Below are 21,354 nucleotides of genomic sequence, written 5' to 3' on the forward strand. Positions count from 1 at the left end.
AAAAGTGTTATTTGTTTTCATTTATTAAAAGCATTAGTTTCCACCATTTTTTTATAGTAATTCTGCGTTAAGTTTCTCGATTGGAGGATTTATTTTCGACTTGATTTTATATTTGAGAGAAAATGGGAAATCAAAACGTATAAAATAGTAGAGATAAAATATTTAGAGTATTTTGATTTTTAAATTAATCTATTTTATTATCTTAGTTTCCATAATTTCTCATTCTATTAATATTTTTTTAATTTAACAGTTATACAAATTAAATATTAATATTAATGGAATATGAATACATTTATAAACTAGTCCAATAACTAAATATTTTGAGATTTGTAAGGAAAGTATGAGGTTCAAGTCCTAAATTCACCAAAAATCATTTATTTTTTGGTACTCATAATCTGTTTACTAAACAACCGTTGAGGTTCAAGCCCCATGTACTTTTACAAAAATAAATTTGTTAAAAATTTCATACGAGCATGTCTCGTATAGAAAAAAATTGAAAGTGACAATACTATGATGAAATGCTTATATGTGGACAACATGATATTCACTTAAAATAATCTAAAAATATTCAATGACTTCGAGAAAGTTATGATTATAAAATTTAAATAAAAAAAAATTAATACTCACACTTTTTGACGAGATAAAACAAATATAAGATAAAATATTTATATCTTAAAAGAAATATAGATTAAATAAAAGAAAATTTAGGATGAAATATTACAAATGGATAATCGATCCGACAAAACTAAACATGAAATTAAGTTTATTATTTTGATATTAATTATGAGAAAAACTTGGATGATCGAAATAACAATTTTAAATATATATTTCATATCAGTTCAACAACATTTTTATTGTCATAAAAATAAATAAATAGTAAACCGACATGTGAAACAGAATACATAAACATTATAGTGCGCGCTTATAAAATAATTTAGTTGAAGAATATTTTGGACAAACTAATTTTGCCCAATAAAGTCCAACTAGGCTAGGTTAACTAGTTGCATCTCTTATAGAGAATTCAATGTCCCATAATCGAAATAAACATATCGATATAAAATACTAATTGATTAAATTTGATGGCAGGAGAATTTAGTTTTAATATAAAATAATGTTTAAATTATACTCTTTTTTCCTATTTAAGTGTATAAATTATTTGTTGGTCAATTTAAGTGTATAATGTTACAAACGTTACCATTTTAAGCGTCTTACTATAACCATATTAAATTTCGTTAAGCGATAAGTATCTTGTTGGTAATTTAGAAAAGTTTTATTTAAAATAAAAAAACCTTAAAAATATAATTTCTTTTTTGAAAAGAATCTAAAGTTTTTGAAAATCTTTAAAAAAATTCATAACTTTAAAATTCTTTATTCCAATCCCTATACTCATATCGGCCATCGTCATTTGTCGTCTTTTCGTCGACTCAAACCTCCATCAGCAACATAGTCACCTGACGACACAATACCATCATTAACCTTTGAAATCATTCTGACCACCGTCACCAAATACTAATATTGGATAAAGGGTTGTTAAAAAATATTGGGTAAAGGGGACGGGGGACAGTGGGTGAGAGGGGACTGGGGAGGGAGGGGGAGCGGGGACGAGAGGGAGAGGGAGGGGAAGCTGTGTGGGGGTGATTTTTTTAAATTATTTTTAATATAATAATTTATTTTTAAGGTTTTTTAAATAAACTCTCTAAAATTATCTGACACATGTCACTTAATGAAATTTTTAACTGTTGTTACGATCGGGACACTTAAAATAGTAACATTTGTAACATTAGACTCTTAGATTTTTTTAAAAATAATTTAGACACTTAAATAGGAAAAACAATATAATTTGAACACTTATTTTCATATTAAGCCTAGAATTAAATCTAAATGAAATTCTTTTTTTTAAAATGTACGATTTTATTATGAACACATACAAAATAAGACATAGACATGAACCTCATTTAAAAAACCCCATAAACCTAATAAGACATAGACATGAACCTCATTTAAAAAACCCCATAAACCTAATGGAAGAAAAAGAGGGTGCCATGTCTATGGAATACCATAACAGGACAATATACCCTCCATGAAAACGAACAACAACACAGCCAGCATGTACATGCAACACATTTAACTGAAATTCTTAATTAGAATTCAAACCATATTTAAACTTTTTTTTATTAAACTAAATTTAAACTTTAAATCGGAAAGACAAGCGTAAGATGATTTTGGTGAGCGTAGAAATTCCATGATAATGTGATATAAAAATCACATGAAAAATGTATTTATAACATTCCATAAAAGCTATAGTAGAAACTAAAAAAACTTATCATGTTTGAACAGAATAAAAGAAAACTCATCATATGGGTTATATATTTTAATTGTATCTTAGTGTTAAAAAATATATACTTATAAATTTTTATAATAATATTTATGAATTACAAATTTATATAGTATATATGCACCTTATGTTTCTACCATACAAAAAGCACCATATAGTCTTTGTCTATTCTTATCCAAACTAGGAAAATCTTACATCTCCAACAATGCCCCCAAGAGAACCCAACTCGGAAAAAATAATCGATTTCGTCGTAAACAAAAGAAATGGAATTAAGGGTTTAGTCGATACAGGTATTGAAACCGTTCCCGAGCTTTATATTCTACCACTAGAGGAAAGATTGGAACCAAACAACATCTCGAATCACCACTCCATTCCGGTAATTGATGTTTCCAATTGGGACGACCCAAAGGTAACCGAATCGATCTGCAAAGCTGCCGAAGAGTGGGGTTTCTTTCAGATAATTAACCATGGAGTTCCCTTGGAAGTTCTCGACGCCGTCAAAGAAGCCTCTCATAGGTTCTTTGGGTTACCAAATGAAGAGAGAAAGAAGTACTGGGTTGGGAATTCGCCGACTGAAACAGTGGCTTTGAAAACAAGTTTTGCTCCGCTAGCAGAGACTGTTTTTGAGTGGAAAGATTTCCTCAGCTTTCGTTGTAGTCCTCGGGATCTGGAATCATTTCCCTTATGGCCCCCTGTTTGCAGGTAATTTGTGTTCGACCCTTTTGCTTTAATTATGCATTAAGCGTCTACAAATGTTCAATTCAAGCTTTTTGTAATGGTTATAAATATGTTCTTTGCTTCCCCTTTGGGGGTGTAATCATCTTCATCTAGAGTTAGGGTTCTTAGATGTTAATTTTCAGCTGCTTCTTAAGACATTTGCGCCATTAAAAAAACGGGGTACTTGAGAGGATCGGATGGATCTATGCTTGTTTACAGGGATGAAGTGGTGAAATATTTGGAGAGTGCAAAGCCTGTGATAAGGAAGCTGCTGGAGGTCCTATTGAAGGGACTTAAGGTGAAAGAGAGAGACAAAACTAGAGAATATCCGTTAATAGTTTCACCGGTGGTTAACCTAAATTACTATCCACACTGCCTGAAGCCAGACCTCACAGGAGGAGTATTCCCTCACTCTGATATATCGACAATCACTACTCTCCTACAAGATGAAAATGGCGGCCTTTATGTTCGAGCAACCGATGACAATAGCTGGATTCATGTTCCACCAGTCAATGGGGCTCTTGTAATCAACGTGGGAGACATTCTACAGATAATGAGCAACGACAGGTACAAGAGCATTGAACATCGGGTGGTTGCCAATGGAAGCAAGGATAGAGTTTCAGTGCCCATTTTTTTGGATCTAGGAGCGGATGTCGTTTTTGGTCCTTTGCCAGAAGTGCTAGAAAGCGGGGAGCAACCATTGTATAAGGAAGTTGTCTTCTCCGATTATTCCAAGTACTTTTTCAGCAAGAAACATGAAGGAAAGAAAACAATAGACTTTGCCCGGATATGATCAATCCCTCTATGGCAGTATCTTTGCTGATATTACAGTGATTATGGAAACATAAACATGAAATAAGCTTAGTGTGAAGTAACGTGCAATATAGTATGGAGTCGATCTACAAAACATGTAACGTGAAATAAGCTCAAATATTGAGAAACACAGTTGGATATAATCTTTTTCTTACTAGTGAAGAGAGAGATTTAATCATGTGGTTTGTTTTGTGAACATGATCAAGTGAGCCTCGCCTAAACGAAATGTTTTTGTTGTATGACAAGAGCATCAATTTGATCACTATTTGTCTCCCATCTTATATACTGAAATTGACTTTATTGTTTATCAACTTATTGAAAATAGGTGATATTGGTAAAAATCCCAAATTGAACTCGAGCTTGAATGTAAATAATAAAGTTCGGAGAAGTATAAAAGTTGAGTTCGTTTTTGGCTATTAAATAAGCTTAATTGAGCACACCTTATCTATTCAATTTCTATCTCAAACCAAGCTGCAACTTTAAAAGTGAAGCCTGATTAATTAAGTTCAGGCTTCATATAACTTTGCTTGACTGAACCCCTACTATCATCCAAGGACGGACATGCAAAACAGTTGCTCAAATTTATTGCTTATTTGAGTTTGGAGTCCAGAGCTGCTATCTTTTGCAAGTAAATCCTTGAAAAATCTTGGAATAAATTGGATACATACTCCTGTCTAATACTCTTACCTTTTTCATTTTTAGTCTTGGTTAACACAGATGATATTATCCGACTAAATTCTTGGTTAACAGGAAAACTATGCACCAGAAACTAGTAAAATAAGAACATCCAAAACATAAGCCAAAACAGGGATTAGTCTATATATCATTTTTAGTCTTGTGAAAAATAAACAGCGGGATGACCCCATCAAGTTCAAGCAACATTCAAAGAGAATAAAATGGAGAGCAGAAAAATATAGTCATTAACATTGCCTTACCTTCACTTGTCAAAGATCGCATTTTGCTAGCATCAGTGGTTTCAGCAAAGCATGTCCGAAATAGCACCATGAAAATGAAATGAGTAGAGACTGGCCTTTTTCTTGCATTTCTGGGATACAACAGCCTTCAATCATTTCCCTTTCCTAGCCAAAGATTCTCCTTTATACTCGTTTCCCATGGTAACTACAAAACCTGCCCCAACCTAAAAGAATGACAAAATTAGTAAAACTAGTTTACTCTTCATATGTATGTAAAGTTTACTTGAGAGGGAGCATTACTAGGCAATCCTTCAATACAACACGCTCTTGAAGCTGTACATTGTTGCAAATCACGGAACCTTGAATTATGCAGCCATCGCCTATTGTGACATGATTCATTACAACTGAATTGACAATCTGCATATGCATGGAAAGATATTTTGAGCTACTGAACAAAAAAACTAAGCTTCATACTTTTATTTTTAAATTAGGGAATGAAAAGATCATTTGGGACAAGCTTTACTGAAAGCGTCAAAATTACCTTTTGCTATTCACTTGCCTATCATGATTAGAGAAATCACCGTACCTTAACATGGGAACCTATCCGACAGTGACGGCCAATCACAGATCTTTTTACTTGGCATTTGTCACTCATTTCTGAACCGTCCCCCAGCATACAGTGTGGTCCCACCTAAAATCATAGAAAGATAAGGCCTAGTTTGCAGGTATATAGCATGTAAGTCAAAACCTGCATTTTCATTACATTATTCATCATAACACCAACAGTTGTTATCCTAATTGATTCAAAATAATTCTGAAAGTTTTGCTGGTGATTTAGGCTTACAGTAGTTTGGTTCCAAGCTTCGGTGAAGGACTTATAATATTATCATGATCTGAGGATGTATCAATTAACAGATGATATGCTTCACCAGTGACCTGAAATGTTTGAGATAGAATAAGTTATTTACGAAATACAAAGTGGATTAGAAAAAGCAGAGTGCAAATAAGAAAACAAAACGAAAAATAGCTCTCACATCTCGATTGATGTCCATGAATGCTTGAATGGAATTTAAGCGAACACAATAACTGCTGTTGCTTGCAATATAAGCACAACATTTATGGGTTTTCCGAGTCCGGGAAGAACCATCAGGCTCCATAGAATAGCGTTCATGAAAGCTCTGGGTAGATGCATTAGCAAGGATTTGGGAGACCAAAACTTGATTGTTCAGGGAACTAAGCTTCTCATTATCATTTTCCTCTACTTGTGGAATTCCATTTAACAAGGCCTCTGATTTCTGATAGTTATAAAAGAATCCGGAACAAAAATTAGATACCCAGTTATAAATGTGGCCTGTGAACATCTAAAATGTAATGATACCAACCAGCTGGCTCCGGACTAGGTAAGGAACTATGTCCTGTTTCAAGCTTTGAAAAGTATCCTTTTGGTCTAAAACTTCTTGCAGAACAGATCTGAGCGGAAATATAACAAGGAATTATTCGAAAACGGAGCCCATATCTAAAAGCTGATTTCAAAGCAACCAGGGCGAGATGAGGAACCAACCTCTTGAACGCATACATGTGTGCATCCATCAGATCAGATCGAATTTCCATCTATATAAAATATAAAAGGTAAATGAGAATAATCAATAGAATGTCAAACAAATATAAGCCATTTGCAAAAGGAAAATTTTTCTTTTACTTTTCTCTTTGGCAAAGGAAAATAAATGCATGTGCAAACATGTATATATAGATAGAGGGAGGATGCAAGCACAGGGATATGGCAAAGAATAATATGACTAGACAATGGTGGATAAAAATGACAAGCCATGTTACCAAACAGACATTTTATTGTAATAATATGAACGCTTCTCAGAAGCATTGTAGCATATAAATTATTGGCCATAAAGAATATCATAAGCCTTTAAATGGGCAGATGGGCCAATCGGCAAAATATGTTTTGCTTTAAATAAAAAATTGAGCCTCTAAACTCGTATGCAGTAGCACACAATTGTATTATCACTGTACTCCACCAAAGAGGGCATTAGTAGTCATTGGCTGAAGTGTGTAAGAAAAGTAAATGGACTGATTGCAAGCAATACCTGGCCTACTGCATGGAGTATGTGCTTCTGAAGTCGAGAATCTTTCTCAATTTCAGCGCCTACATTGTAGTAAAAGATTCTTAGTAAGAATCCAGCCCAATTAAAGCACCAAATAGAACAGAATGTTAGAAGTCTAACCTGTTGCTATGTGTAATAAAAACTGTTTGCAAGGGTCCAGTCCAATGACGTTGTATCGTCCTGGTTTTTTGGTTTTGTCTTTTCCACCAGAAGATCCCGACTCCGAAGATCCACTAACAGGAACAGAGCAAAGCATTGCAGTCACTGCAGCATCATGTCGCCTATGGGTGGCAGCAACTGCAACAGGAGGAACATCAGAAACAAGATCACCACTCACAACCTACGGGAAAATGAAGAAGGCTGTAAAGAAAGAAACTAGTTCGTTTGGAAAATCAAACACAAGTAATTAAAAAACTCTAACCAAAATGTCTTTTGCAGTGAGGCGGTGTGAGATTGCCCTAAGTGCCCCAGCTGTTCCAATATCCTCTGGGACTGCAGCAATCTGCAACATCAGATAAGAAGGAACCAATTAGTCATTATACTAGGAAATGAGAGTATCTCACTAAAAATACAAATTGATAGTCACAAGAATGAAATGCAACTTTACAACCTTAAAAGACATTCATGAAAAAAGAAGTGAAGTGATAAAGGGATTTTGCATGTGAAAACAAGTAGAATATTGCAAAGTAAATCTATTCTTTTTAACATCAGCTATGTTCTCGGATAGAAATCCAGGACACAGTGTCAACAGATTCTACAAAATAGAACATAATTAGGAGGCTTGAAATTAACGATAATAACAAATTCTGATATTGAGCAGTACTGGTTGCAAAAATTGAGATTTGAGAACAGATATAGGACTTTAACAGCATTGAAAAAGAGAAAGTGATGAGACACAGATTCTACAAAATCAAACATGTAAAACCACGATTAGGAGGCTTGAGATAAATGACAGTAACAAAATTCTAACAATGAGAAGTACTGATTGCAAAAATTAAGAACAGAAATAGGACTTTAACAGCATTGAGAAAGTGATGAGAATTACAATAAAAACATTTGTTCAGAAACCATCCTTAGAAATATTAAAGCATTTGAAAGCCTACTTATTAATCAAAGATATATCTTTTGGGAAGACAAATCAGAACAAGACATTACACTTCATGGAGCTATGCAGTGTGGTCCTCAAGATACCAAAATAATTAACTTTACCAGGTTTTTCAAGAACTAGATAACATAAGACTAAATATACGGATGAAAGACGTGAAACCCATAAGAATGGGTCAAAATGAGCAAAACCATAATGGATAAAATCCCTATTTGCTCCTATATATAAGCAATCTAAACTGTTCAAACTAAAATACCATAACAGGAAAACGTCTGCTTCCATTCCTGCATCATTTAGTTCAATATTCTAAAAATTAAACCATTACAATAATTGTAAACACTAATGCTATATTTGGTGACATAAGTAAGAAGACAATGAAAAGCTTAACTATTTCACGAGTTGTTAAAATAGTTTGTCATAACATGAAGAAGAATTAGTACAAATCTAAACTCGAAATTGGAAAGATGAGTAAAAACTCAAGTAACAAATAATACCTATTCAAAAAAAGCAATATTTGTTCCTTCTCTTTGTTCAAATTTAGTCATGTGAGTGGCTACAAATTACCAAGTGAAGTTAGTTTATTGCTAACTCATGTACTAGCACTCCTACCAAACGTAGCATAAAAGTAATGGATGATGTATTGACAAATCCTGATTTTTTTCCTTTATCATAACAGATTTACAGCCTTGCAAAGCCCTCAACCATATAAGGCAATATTCAGCCAAACTAAGGCAGAATTCAAATTTCAGGTCCAATCAAGCAACACAGAAAGAACACTATTATAGAGTCCATTGCAAGCAAAAATAATGAGCTTAATTAAGTTTCCCATTGTAGAATGCACCCAACCACACCCCATACAAAAGGGGAAATTATCTTGTTGTTATCAAACTCATTATTGGCAATGTTTCAAAGATCATAACAAGTCAATGCACAAGATCTGCTACAAGAGATATATCTCAGACTATTCCACCGCATTTGATATTTCTGTCATCTAAAGTTACAAATCTTGCTTTGTTGCTCCATGTAACTTCCTAAAGCTTGATCTAATTATACATGAAACTACAAAAAGGTGCAAAACTAACTCCCTTTATACCATAAAAATATTAAAGCTAAAAAAAGTTTAAGTACCTCGACATGTAGTCCATCTTCGAAAGTCTTAGAAATCCATTCCCCAACAAGAAGCGCTGCATCTTCCCCTTCAACCACCTATGTGCCACCCCCAAAGGCCCAAACATTCACAACAAAATCAAAAACCCTAAAACTATAAATAATGTTAATGTCCATTTAAAACATCACAACCCTTACAAGACAGAGAAAAGAAGACATTTTCTTTTCTTACAACAATGAGATCTTTGAGGTTGCTTTGTCTCAATTGGTGTAGAACATAATAAAGAACAGGGCGGTTGGCTACCAGAAGAAGCGGTTTAGGCACGTCCTGCAAGCAAGCATTTCAAGGAACACAAATAATAAAAAAGATTAATGAAATTAATAAATTTTCTTCTTATTTTTGAAATCCAAACAAGTGGGATGGAAGACCTTGGAAACAAGGGGAGTCAGATTCTTCGAATTGCCACCGGCTAAAACAACCACTTGAAAATCCATTTCCGAAGGGATAAAGCTTAAGAAATGAAGAATAAAAAAACGGAATTATAGGAAGAGTTTTGGTGAATCTAGGAATGAACAAAGATTCAACTAAATATAATAGTTATATATTTTGGGTTTTGATTCTTCAGCAGTAAAAGGGAGCTTAAGGAATTTCATGCTCTTGGGAGTTGGGGCCCTTTTGTATGCATTTTGCTTAAAGCTATGAGCGCTGTAGGCAACGTTAGGGAAATTGGATCTTTTAAGGAAACGTAAATTACTAAATTCTATGTAGGTAGGGCTTCAACGAGATGAGCGAACAGTACTCCGTATTCTTGAGTTTGCCTCCATTAAAAAGTTTTAAATTAAATTTAACTTAATTTTACGAGTTTAAAATTATCTAGTTCCACTCGAAATTAAAAATTGAAATTCTATTTGAATTCAAAGAAATTTGAAGTTGATTTTTTTTAGATTTATCTCAATTAAAGCTCAAACATGAATCTTAATTACATAAAATTCTTATATTGTATTTTTTATAAAAGTAATATATATTTGTTAATATTATTAATAATTTAATGGAAAATTTCAATATATTTTTTGAGTTATTCGTGAGCTTTTCGAGTTGGGTATCAAGTAGTTTAATTCAGCTCGTTAAGAATTTGAATCGAGTTCATTCAATTGAAGTGTTGACCAAACTTTAATTAAGTCAAACTCTAGTAGCTCATGATCTGTCTCGTCTCATTTACAGTCTTCTCTTTGTAGGAATGAAAAAATTGACTCCACCACTCTAATTAATTTTTCAATGTAATTGACCATTCATTTGATTCTTTCAAAATTCCGATTGAATCTTCAACTACTCTAATTGCTCCCGAAGAACAAATGAAATAAGAAACTGAATACAAGGTGAAGAGAGTAATTTGCAATTTAACTTCTAAAAAAATTATATGATAATGTATAATCGTAACGATTGTTGACTCGTGAAAATACATTTGAATTACGAAGAGTGCTTCAAAAAAGGCTAAAATAAAAAAGAAAGAAAAAGAGAGACATATGTTATTCAATGATCGAAATTATCGTTATTAAAAATAATCATTAATAACGACAATATAAGATTGGAGGGAGAGAATGATTGGGTCAAACTACTAATGTTTTAAAATTTCGAGGTTAAATTTGTTGAATTATCTAAAATTATAACTAAATTGATTAAATGTGTAAATTTTAGATACTAAATTTCATTATATGAAATTCAAGAAAACCTGCCGCTTCAATTATTTTATTAACTAATAAACGAAAAGTGGTTTGATTGATTTGAAAATAAAAATATAATGTCTTAATTAACAAAATATTTTACTCAGTGGTCAAAATCGAATTGACCATATAACTCAATGACCAATAGATTAATTACCCTAATCATAATTGATTTCAGCCCGACCCAACTTTTTAAGCCATGTAACCATGACACGTACACTTCAACGGCTACCAAATTCCAAAAATAAGGCGTTGATAGCCGTTAGATTCTAGTTCAATCAAACGGCCAGAAACTGGATTTCAAAAACTTATACCGTTAGATAGAAGTGTCCCTTCGTAAAAACTCTGCTTAAAAAGGGAGAACTGAGCTACTGGTTAAAAAATTACAAACAGTCAACCCATTCGTATTACCAAAAGAAAAAGATCCAATAAAAAATTGAAAACAAGAAGAAAGGGACAACAAAAGCAACGAACAAGGTTTTCTAATTTGTTTGTTTGGCAGTGACGACAAGAATTGTAGTAGGGTGGCGACTAGAAGAGACCCAGAAGAGGAGGAGGCGCGAGGAAGCCGTCTTCGGGTGTTCCTTTCTTCCTTGTTTGCCAGAATCGGTGGGGTTTTAAGCCAGGTCGTAGAACAAGAAGAAGGACCAGAGATGGCGTCCAGAGCTATGGTTCCTCAGCATGAAAACAATGGTTGTTCTTTAAATCTTGGATATTGATTCTTTCTGGGTGTTGCTCTGTGTTTTTTCGTTTGAATTGCGAGATTTTTTCACTGATCATGGGATTCTTTTGGTTTATGTCATTATATAGTTCTGTTTGGTTCGATTTTGATGATATTTCATTTTTGTTGAATCAGTTCTAGGATTTTGATTGGTTCTTTAAAAATCACCACTATTTTGTTTTATTATTTGAATGATCTTCTGAGACTTTTATGCTTGTATTTTTCTAATTTCCTTTAGTTAAATCAGTGGTTTTGCTTGGCTTGTATTTTTTTTATTATTCCGTTTTTGTTGAATCAGTGGTTTGCTTGTATTTTTCTTGAAAAACTGACAATTTTATACTTTTTTGCTTCCAGGAGAAGTGAAGCAGCAGATGCATGCAAAAGCAGAAGGAAGGAATCGAAGAGTTCTTGAAGACATTGGCAATTTTGTCGATGAACGAGCAGCACAAGGTATGGTTATTCCATTAAACACAAAACTTTGTTCTTTTCATCTTCTCACTTTAATTATAGGTGCTGATACTTGCAAAAATTACCAAATCACTAATTGCTTTTGGTTTTACTTGTAGAAACCAATCACTGAAGGAGTTGTTGTGGTTGCACAAGCTGTGAGAGGACCCCAAAGGAAGGTAGTTGACAAACCAAAACCTGAGGATGTGATCGTAATAAGCTCGGATGATAAAACTGAGAAAAGTAAACATGTTAGCAAAGGACAAGGATCTTCAAGGAAGCAAGTCAAAACCCTCACTTCTATCCTCTCTGCAAGGTAACACATACATATACGTATACATGTACATATAGAATTTGTTTTTTTGTTGGTTTGTTATCCTTGTGTTGTTTACTGTTTGTGGGTTGAATTGATGTGGTTTCAGGCTGTTTGTGAATTTATGAATAAGCTTAATGTTTCAATTGAGGACATTGATGGAGTGGATGGTGGTAATGAGTTGGCTGGCACTGAATATGTGGATGATATCTACAAGTTCTACAAACGGACGGAAGTAATAATCTTTCACTTTTTCTTAATAATTGGTAATGAGTTGGCTGGCACTGAATATGTGGATGATATCTACAAGTTCTACAAACGGACGGAAGTAATAATCTTTCACTTTTTCTTAATAATTTTTTTCCCTGCTGTAAATGAAATATGGTAATATCACAAGTATTTTAATGCAGAATGAGGGTCGAGCACGAGACTATATGGATTTGCAGCCAGATATTAATGTCAAGATGAGATCGATCCTGGTTGACTGGTTGATTGAAGTCCATCGCAAATTCGAGCTTATGCCGGAAACACTCTATCTTACCATGAATATCCTCGATCGATTTCTTTCGATGAAGGTTGTACAAAGAAAGGAACTGCAATTGGTAGGCATTAGTGCAATGCTCATAGCATGCAAGTATGAAGAGATTTGGGCACCAGAGGTACACTTTTTGTGTGTACACTTGTATAATTGGGAGGCTTTGTTCTTTTTGTTGATATTGCTGTTTCTCTTACATTTTTACCTTCTCGGTTTCAATTTTTCAGGTCAGGGACTTTGTTTTCATATCAGACAATGCTTATGCTAGAGAGCAGGTCTTGGTCATGGAGAAAGCAATCTTGAACAAGTTTATCAAAGCCTCTATTCCATCTGATGATAAGGTAAAAATTTATAACCTCATTATCCTTTCAGAATTTGGTTCTTCAAAGATTTGGACTAGTTATTATAGTAATTTGTTTCAATTTCGGTGATAATGAATGCAGGTGGAGAATTTGGCGTTTTACCTTGCTGAGCTTGGTCTGATGCAATACCCGACTGCGGTTATATATTGTCCATCAATGTTAGCTGCGGCGGCGGTGTATGCTGCGAGATGCACCCTTGGGAAACGCCCTCTGTGGAGTGAGACTCTGAAGCACCACACCGGCTACTCGGAAAACCACCTGATGTATGTAGTCTACCCCTCTCCCATTTTCCCTTTCCTTTTAGTTTCCAATTCCGATCAATATGTGGCATCTGATGATGTGTGCTGTAACAGGAATGGTGCAAAACTCTTGGTTAAATTCCACTCAACAGCTGCAGATAGTAAACTTAAGGCATTATATCGGAAATTCTCTAGTCCAGAAAGCGATGCCGTGGCCCTTCTTGCACCAGCAAAAAGCCTTTTGCCGATGCCGATGCATCATGGATAGTGATTTACCGGATGTTTTTATGACTAGTGGCTGTTATATCTCGATGCTTTTCGGGTTATTTTGTGATCATGTTAATTTGCAAAGGGGTGATCATGTTTCTTTTATGATCCTTTTGGAGTAGGATTCGATCATGTTTTTTATGATCTTTTGAAGTAGGACTTACTAGGAATTTGATATTAACAAAGTGTGGTTGATTCTTCTTTCTCATTTGTAATGCAACATTGGCTCTAATTAATGTTCATCAGAAAGTGTTGTTTGCACCAATTCTAATGTTTTACTGTTTTGATAAAAAAAAAAGTTTCATTATGTAGCATTTCAAGATTCACATGAGAATCACCGTGGACCGCCTTCACTTTCTTGCCAATCAATCGATGATCCGATGATGCCAGAGTGAATGTGAGGAGGATTCAGGACCACATGCTTCTTCCAACCATTTAAACAATAGATTCTTTGGTGACAAAACTGTAACAACCAATGTAGAGATCGATAAAGACTGTGACAATGTATAAGTACCGACTTTTTATTCTCGATAATTCTGTGTTTGTGTTGATTTTTTTAGGCAGCAAACCTGAGAAAATTTTAACCACCATGAAAGACTGCTGCTCCTGCCGGCCGTCAATGGCACTTAAATTTATGTTTTATCTATTATTTACTGATTTTTAAAATTTCTGGGTGAACCTTTTCTCTATGGATTGGACCATATGTTGGATTAGATGATAGGAACATATGATAACACGTGGTTTGTTAGGAGGCATCTTGATGGCACAGTTAGGTTTGGCAGGGGACATCATTACTCGGATAATCATGGCAAGTTGCACAATGAACATATAGAATAATACAATTCTAGAGAAAACCCAATAAAAACAAGCAAAATGAGAGCCGGCCGGAAGGGTAAAGATTCTTTATGTTTCTTTCAATGGTTTATTTATTTCTATATTTATTATAAATCCCATTATGCAGCTGACAACAGCCAACAAAACCAGCCAAAGAAGCTCCAATTGTGAAAGGATGGAAGGGGTTAAGCACAGAATAGTTAAGGTGAACGGCATAAACATGCACGTAGCAGAGAAAGGGCAAGGTCCAGTCATTCTTTTTCTGCATGGCTTCGTTGAGCTATGGTACTCTTGGCATCATCAGATTGATGCTTTGTCTTCTAAATGTTACCGAGCCATCGCTCCGGACCTGCGGGGCTATGGTGACACGGATGCTCCAGATTCGGTCACCGAGTACACCTGCTTCCATATAGTGGGGGATTTGGTCGGTCTTTTAAACACCATCGCCCCACAACAACAGGTGTTTGTAGTAGGCCATGACTGGGGAGCTGTCATAGCTTGGTATTTGTGCCTGTTTAGGCCAGACAAAGTGAAAGCTTTGTTGAACCTGAGTGTGCCCTTTTTCCCACATAATCCACAAATGAAGCCCGTTGATGGGTGGAGAGCTGCTTATGGGAATGATTATTACATCTGTAGATTTCAGGTAAATTCACCTTTTTAATGTCTTTTTCAGCTAAATTTACCTCCTCCATACTATAATAATATTACAACAGAAACCTGGAGAAATAGAGGCCGAGTTTGCAGAGATTGGTACAAAGACTGTACTGAAGGAAATGCTGGCATACAGGGTTCCGGGTCCAATAATGTTAACCAAAGGGAACTTATTCGGACATTCGGCGGATACGCCGACTGCATTGCCTTCCTGGTTATCAGAGGAAGACTTCAATTACTATGTCACTAAGTTCGACACCAAAAGTGGCTTCACCGGTGGAATCAACTATTACCGAAACTTCGATCGGTATTTATATCATTCATACGCATGCGTGTGTGTACCTCATGTTTTTATGATCTAATCTTATATGTGTGTGTTTGGTTGTAATGACAGAAACTGGGAACTCACGGCAGCATGGGCTGGTTGTGAGGTAAAAGTAGCCACCAAGTTCGTAGTGGTGATATGGACCTGGTTTACCATATGCCTGGCATGAAGGAATACATCCACAATGGCGGATTCAAGAAGGATGTGCCATTGTTGCAGGAAGTAGTGGTAATGGAAGGAGTTGGACACTTCATCCACATGGAAAAACCCGACGAGATTAATGATCACATTTACGACTTCTTCCGACAGTTTGATTGACATTTCCTTTTAAATCCTCCCCTGCTCCATCTATGTTTCAGCTTCTATGTAATAAAATTTGGTTACCTTATGACCCTAATAATTGTAGCTGATTTGAGGAGCCTTCCCCGCTCCGACTTCTTATTCGACTCCAACGTTCCCTAGTCCAAATGTATTTGGACAGGGGTGTGCAAAGTTCAATGAAAATCGAATTAACGGATTGAACAGAAATAATTGAGTTAATCCATCGATCATCATGCTTCCGCACAAGTGCTTCCACATAGTTCCCCAAACCAGCAGTTGCTCTCACAAACAAAGATCAAGAGTTAAAAATCTTGAAAAATAATATGGAAAATTATAAAAAAAATCTAAATAGCAAACCTGGATCAATAGCACCAGTAGTTGTTAATATGATTAGCTGGCCATCATAAATAATCTCAACCTGCAAGATTCGACCAACATCAAAAGGCCCAGGAGCATAAATTGATTTGCTGGCACCTGGATAAAGCAAGAGACAAATATATCAGATCCATAAACGAAAACAATCGTTCTATTGCCCATAAGATTCAGGATTAGCATCTCATCTCTATAATGCATATTTTGTGTTGAGGAAGACCGATTCCAGATATGGAATTGTGGTGATTATCGTTGAAATCGGAGTAAATAACGGCGCGAATGTGTTGAGGCTTAAGATCAACTTGAATTCAAACAATTTGATAATGATATATTGATACGGACTTAAAATGATTCAAAACCGAACAGAATTGAATGTGATCCTATCATAAGATTGGTTTAAACCCATAGTACAATAATTCTTTCACATGCATCACACATGGGTGAATGCATCTCTCAGCATTGATGCATGTGATGTATATGCCTGCAGAAGAAGCTTGAGCATATTGCAACAAAAATTCCTATATTGCCTCTTGCAAGATTGACAATCTAACCTCAATTTTTGCTTAATAAATGATTGGTGCCAACATGAAACTAAACTCAGTAAGTGAAACGTTACAAACCTGCTCGACAGTTGCATTGTCGGTACTATTCTATTCTTGTTCAACTTCCCAAAACCTCTTTTGTGGATCAATTCCCTCACGCTTAAGTCGGGATGAGCACGCATCATACGGAAATTTTGTGTTATTGATGCATGTATGGTTATCCTAAAAATATTTATGAATCTACCATTAAATGTATACATATGGGAGAAATAAGTCATGGAAAGTATAACTGGGTAAATTACACCATTATTCATTGAACTTTACTTTCTCTTATTTTACTCACTATATTTTTAATTTGTTCACTGAACTTTCGAATTGCTCCTATTTTTGTCACTCAGCCGTTAATTATTTAATGAAGTTATGACATGGCACAACCATCAAAACGAAATCATTTTGAAAAACTCAAATATACACCAAAACGACGTTGTTTAGAATCCTCTGTAAAAATCCTTTTTTTTTCTCTTTTCTTTCCTCCTATTTTCTCTCTACTTTGCAAATAAGTTGATCGGTTGCCACCGCCAGCCACCACATCATTTTTCATTCCGACCACGTTTACCATCGTTGAATCCCAAATTTTTCATACAAACTATTTTCCATCTCCTGAACATGAATTCGACGTCATTTTCACCAAATAAAATATCCCAAAAGTGATAGATCTAAGCTAAAACTCTTCGGCTTCCTTTATTTCTGGACGTCTTCCTCCGCTGTTGATCAATTAAGATATGGTGGTGTTCTCACTTTGGTCCATCTTTCTTTTGTTCTTCATTTTTCTTCGTTTTTTTACTCTTTATGCTGTTGTTAATGGCTGTGATATTGTGTGTTAGTTTTAATATTTGGGTTGGTGTTTGATTTTACAGTGAGGGATTGAAATGATTTTTGGATGTGTTATGGGTTTGATGTTAGTGCACTAGAGGTGGTTGATAGAGTGAAAAGAGTGAAATGGTGGGTGGTGGCGTTTTTACCGTGATTGTGGGTTACGAGTTTTTTTTCTTCTTTTTTTACATTGTTTTGGATTCAAACAAAAATGGTAGATTTAGATCGAAAGGCGACGAACGGCCGGAGATAACAAGCGGCAAAGGGTGGTCAGTGGATTGTGAAATTTGATGAGAAGACATTAAAATTATACTAAAAATAATAATAAAAGATCACATGGCAACTCAAAAGATAATAAAAATGACGTGTGGTTAGAAATAGCAGAGGAGTGAGCAAAATAATCTAATATATAAAATTAAATAAAAAAAAATTAAATGTACAGTAAATAAAATAAAATAAAAAAATTTAGTGAAGAAGGGTACGATTTGTCCTAAACAATAACAAGAAGAGGAAAACAAAAGATACCCGTTAGTCACATGGTTCAACTTCAACGTTCATTGTTGCCTGCTTTGAAGAAAAAAATACGGTTGAAATCCTGCAATCCATTGAAACAAACGATGCCACAATTTGGATTTGAATCTTACTGCAAATATGAAAAACCTATTATTAATTGTTTACAATATCATCGACAGTGTAAAAAGACTCACTTTATGGGGACTAGCGGCGGCCACATGGCCCCAAAAAATATTAGAAGAAATAACAAAAGTATATATTTATAGGATAAAACTATATGGGAGACCACTAAATTATAATCAAAAATTAATTTGATCACTAAGTTTCAATTGAATCAATCAGACCATTCAACTATTTAAATTTTTCAATCAAGCCACTGACTGTTAATTTTTAATGTAGGTGGTGATGTGTCCGTTAATAAAATTGACATAATTATATATTTGGTCCTTAATATTTACATATTCTATCAATTTAGTCACTATTTTAATTCAATTAAATAAATTTAACATCCAATTACATGATAACATGTGTCATTAGATGGTTGGAGGATATTTTTTAATTTTAATTTATTTAATCTAATTTATTTATCTTCCAATAAGATGGTGACATGTGTCACCACCTTTATTAAAGGAAAACAGTTGGAGAAAATAAAATGTTGTGTGATTTCGATTGAAAGCCAAGAAGAGAATTAATGCGGACCTAAACCACTCGACCACCTCCAATTCTTGCTAAGAAATTATAATATGTTTTATATATCCTGTTACAGTTAATGAAAGAAACATATGAAATTAAAATGCTAATATTGTTCTATATATGATTACTTTTTAGTTAGAAAACTTTTAGTTATTAATTTAGTTAGATAATCTTTGAAAAAATTATGTTAGATTACAACTTTTTAATATAAATTTTGAATTTTTTTTGTTATTAATTTTGAATTTTTTATTTATGATAGTTAGATTATAACATTTTTTATTTAAATAAAAAAATTCTTAAAAAGAATATGATAATTTTTAAAATATATATACACTTTTTATGATAATTTTAAACATCACACCAAAAAGAATTTGTTTTAATATAATTTTTTTTTAAATTTCTAGTTAGATTACTACAATTTTAATAAAAAATCTTATTAAAAAATTAAAAATCACAATCTAATTAAATTTTTTAAAAACGCTATAAAATTATTTCATATTTTAAAAGAATAAACATAATATTATATACAATAACAAAAAAATGAAAAATTTATATTAAATATTATATACAATGTTGTATTTATGCTTTTAATATACGTTTGGACCAGTGGTGAAGTTTCAAGTTTGAAACCTCCTATTTTCATTTTGACTTCATTTTTTTTCTTTCATTAAAAATAACAAGATATATAATAAATATTGTAAACATATGCCATGTATTGTAGTTGGCTGAGTGGTTTGTGCTCGTGATCACCGACCTGTTGGCCTTGATTCGAATCTTCCCAACAACAATTACTATTTTCTTCAAATAGGTGGTGACATGTGTCACCACTTTATTGGAAGGTAAATAATTGAAGGAAATAAATTAAAATAATTATCCAATCATTTAATGACACGTCTGACTATCTAATTGTATATTCAATTTATTTATTGAATTAAAATAGTGACTAAATTGATAGAATTAGTAAATATTAATGACCAAATATATAATTATATTAATTTTCTTAACAGACATGTCACCATTTACTTTAAAAATTAACGGTCGATGGTCTGATTCAAACATTAAATAGTTAAGTGGTTTGATTGATTCAATTGAAATTTTGGTAGTCAAATTGATTTTTAACCATAGTTTAGTGATCTCTAATGTAGTTTACCCATATTTATATATATATCAAATTATTAAATTTGGTCCTCTCAAAGAACGTATATAATAAATTATTAAAATGGATTTCTCAAAACGTGTTACTAAATCTTTTATTTTCTACTTATTTCTATTTTCGTTATAAATCCATTATGCAGCTGACAGAATAGTTAAGGTGAACGGCATAAACATGCACGTCGTAGCAGAAAAAGGGCAAGGACCAGTCATTCTTTTTCTGCACGGTTTCCTTCAGCTATGGTACTCTTGGCATCACCAGATTGATGCTTTGTCTTCCAAGGGTTATCGAGCCGTCGCTCCGGACCTGCGGGGCTTCGGTGACACGATGCTCCAGATTCGGTCACTGAGTACACCTGCTTCCATGTAGTGGGGGATTTGGTTGATCTTTTAAACACCATCGCCCCCCCCCCCCAACAACAGGTGTTTGTAGTAGGCCATGACTGGGTTGCCTCAATAGCTTGGTATTTATGCTTGTTTAGGTCAGACAAAGTGAAAGCTTTGTTGAACCTGAGTGTGCCCATTTTTCCATATAATCCAGGAATGAAGCCCGTTGACAGGTGGAGAGCTGCTTACGGGAATGATTATTACATCTGCAGATTTCAGGTAAATTCACCTTTTTAATTTCATTTTAAGCATAGTTTGTACATTGCAGTTGCGAACCAAACCTCTTTCATTCTGCAACAATATTACAACAGAAACCTGGAGAAATAGAAGCCGAGTTTGCAGAGATTGGTACAGAGACAGTAGTGAAGGAAATGCTGGCATAGAGCACTCCGGGTCCAATAATGTTAACCATAGGGAACCTATTCGGACATTCAGCGGATACACCGACTGCATTGCCTTCCTGGTTATCAGAGGAAGACTTCAATTACCATGTCAATAAGTTCGACACCAAAAGCGGCTTCACCGGTGGAATCAACTATTACCGAAACTTTAATCGGTTTTTATATCATTCATATGCACGTGTGTGTACCTCGAGTTCTTATTATCTAACTTTATATGTGTGTGTTTGGTTGTAATAACAGAAATTGGGAACTCACGGCAGCATGGGCTGGTTGTGAGGTAAAAGTAACCACGAAGTTCGTAGTGGGTGATATGGACCTGGTTTACCATTTGCCTGGCATAAAGGAATATATCCACAATGGCGGATTCAAGAAGGATGTGCCATTGTTGCAGGAAGGAGTTGGGCACTTCATCCACATGGAAAAACCCGATGAGATTAACAACCACATTTACGACTTCTTCCAACAGTTTGATTGACATTTCTTTTAAATCCTTCCCTGATCCATCTATGTTTCAGCTTCTGTGAAATAAAATTTGGCTAACTTAGGACCATATTAATTGTAGCTGATTTGTGGAGC

General features: G+C 34.3%; 2 protein-coding genes and 3 pseudogenes across 2 annotated transcripts in view; 4 read left to right on the top strand and 1 right to left on the bottom strand.

Moving 5' to 3' along the window:
• The first annotated feature begins 2,495 nt into the window (after positions 1 to 2,495).
• LOC120142046 (feruloyl CoA ortho-hydroxylase F6H1-3-like) lies at positions 2,496 to 4,095 on the top strand. Its single transcript, XM_039156803.1, has 2 exons — positions 2,496 to 3,037; positions 3,272 to 4,095. The coding sequence occupies exons 1-2, from the start codon at positions 2,541 to 2,543 to the stop codon at positions 3,843 to 3,845; spliced, it is 1,071 nt and encodes a 356-aa protein (XP_039012734.1). The 5' UTR covers positions 2,496 to 2,540; the 3' UTR covers positions 3,846 to 4,095.
• A 567-nt stretch (positions 4,096 to 4,662) lies between these two features.
• Positions 4,663 to 21,354, bottom strand: part of LOC120142215 (translation initiation factor eIF-2B subunit gamma-like) — a 34,315-nt gene continuing 17,623 nt past the window's right edge. Inside the window, exons 2-15 of the mRNA XM_039156964.1 lie at positions 9,538 to 9,631; positions 9,341 to 9,436; positions 9,130 to 9,207; positions 7,318 to 7,398; positions 7,014 to 7,236; positions 6,879 to 6,934; positions 6,341 to 6,390; positions 6,162 to 6,249; positions 5,814 to 6,074; positions 5,624 to 5,715; positions 5,564 to 5,573; positions 5,366 to 5,470; positions 5,080 to 5,196; positions 4,663 to 5,003 (exon numbers count right to left, since the gene is read on the bottom strand). Of these exons, the coding sequence (XP_039012895.1) occupies positions 4,932 to 5,003; positions 5,080 to 5,196; positions 5,366 to 5,470; positions 5,564 to 5,573; positions 5,624 to 5,715; positions 5,814 to 6,074; positions 6,162 to 6,249; positions 6,341 to 6,390; positions 6,879 to 6,934; positions 7,014 to 7,236; positions 7,318 to 7,398; positions 9,130 to 9,207; positions 9,341 to 9,436; positions 9,538 to 9,603 (1,395 nt within the window). The 5' untranslated portion in view covers positions 9,604 to 9,631 and the 3' untranslated portion in view covers positions 4,663 to 4,931. The remainder of the gene's footprint in view (positions 5,004 to 5,079; positions 5,197 to 5,365; positions 5,471 to 5,563; positions 5,574 to 5,623; positions 5,716 to 5,813; positions 6,075 to 6,161; positions 6,250 to 6,340; positions 6,391 to 6,878; positions 6,935 to 7,013; positions 7,237 to 7,317; positions 7,399 to 9,129; positions 9,208 to 9,340; positions 9,437 to 9,537; positions 9,632 to 21,354) is intronic.
• Positions 11,258 to 13,979, top strand: LOC120142222 (annotated as a pseudogene).
• LOC120142216 lies at positions 14,704 to 15,963 on the top strand (annotated as a pseudogene).
• Positions 19,549 to 21,253, top strand: LOC120142091 (annotated as a pseudogene).

The sequence above is a fragment of the Hibiscus syriacus genome, unplaced genomic scaffold, assembly GCF_006381635.1.
Source record: "Hibiscus syriacus cultivar Baekdansim isolate YM2019G1 unplaced genomic scaffold, ASM638163v2 tig00110819_pilon, whole genome shotgun sequence".
Classification (NCBI taxonomy): domain Eukaryota; kingdom Viridiplantae; phylum Streptophyta; class Magnoliopsida; order Malvales; family Malvaceae; genus Hibiscus; species Hibiscus syriacus.

Excerpts from the sequence above, each read along its gene's own strand:
- LOC120142046 (XM_039156803.1), top strand. The coding sequence starts at position 2,541 with ATGCCCCCAAGAGAACCCAACTCGGAAAAAATAATCGATTTCGTCGTA. Across the intron at positions 3,038-3,271 it reads TTATGGCCCCCTGTTTGCAG|GGATGAAGTGGTGAAATATT; the intron begins GTAATTTGTGTT and ends GCTTGTTTACAG.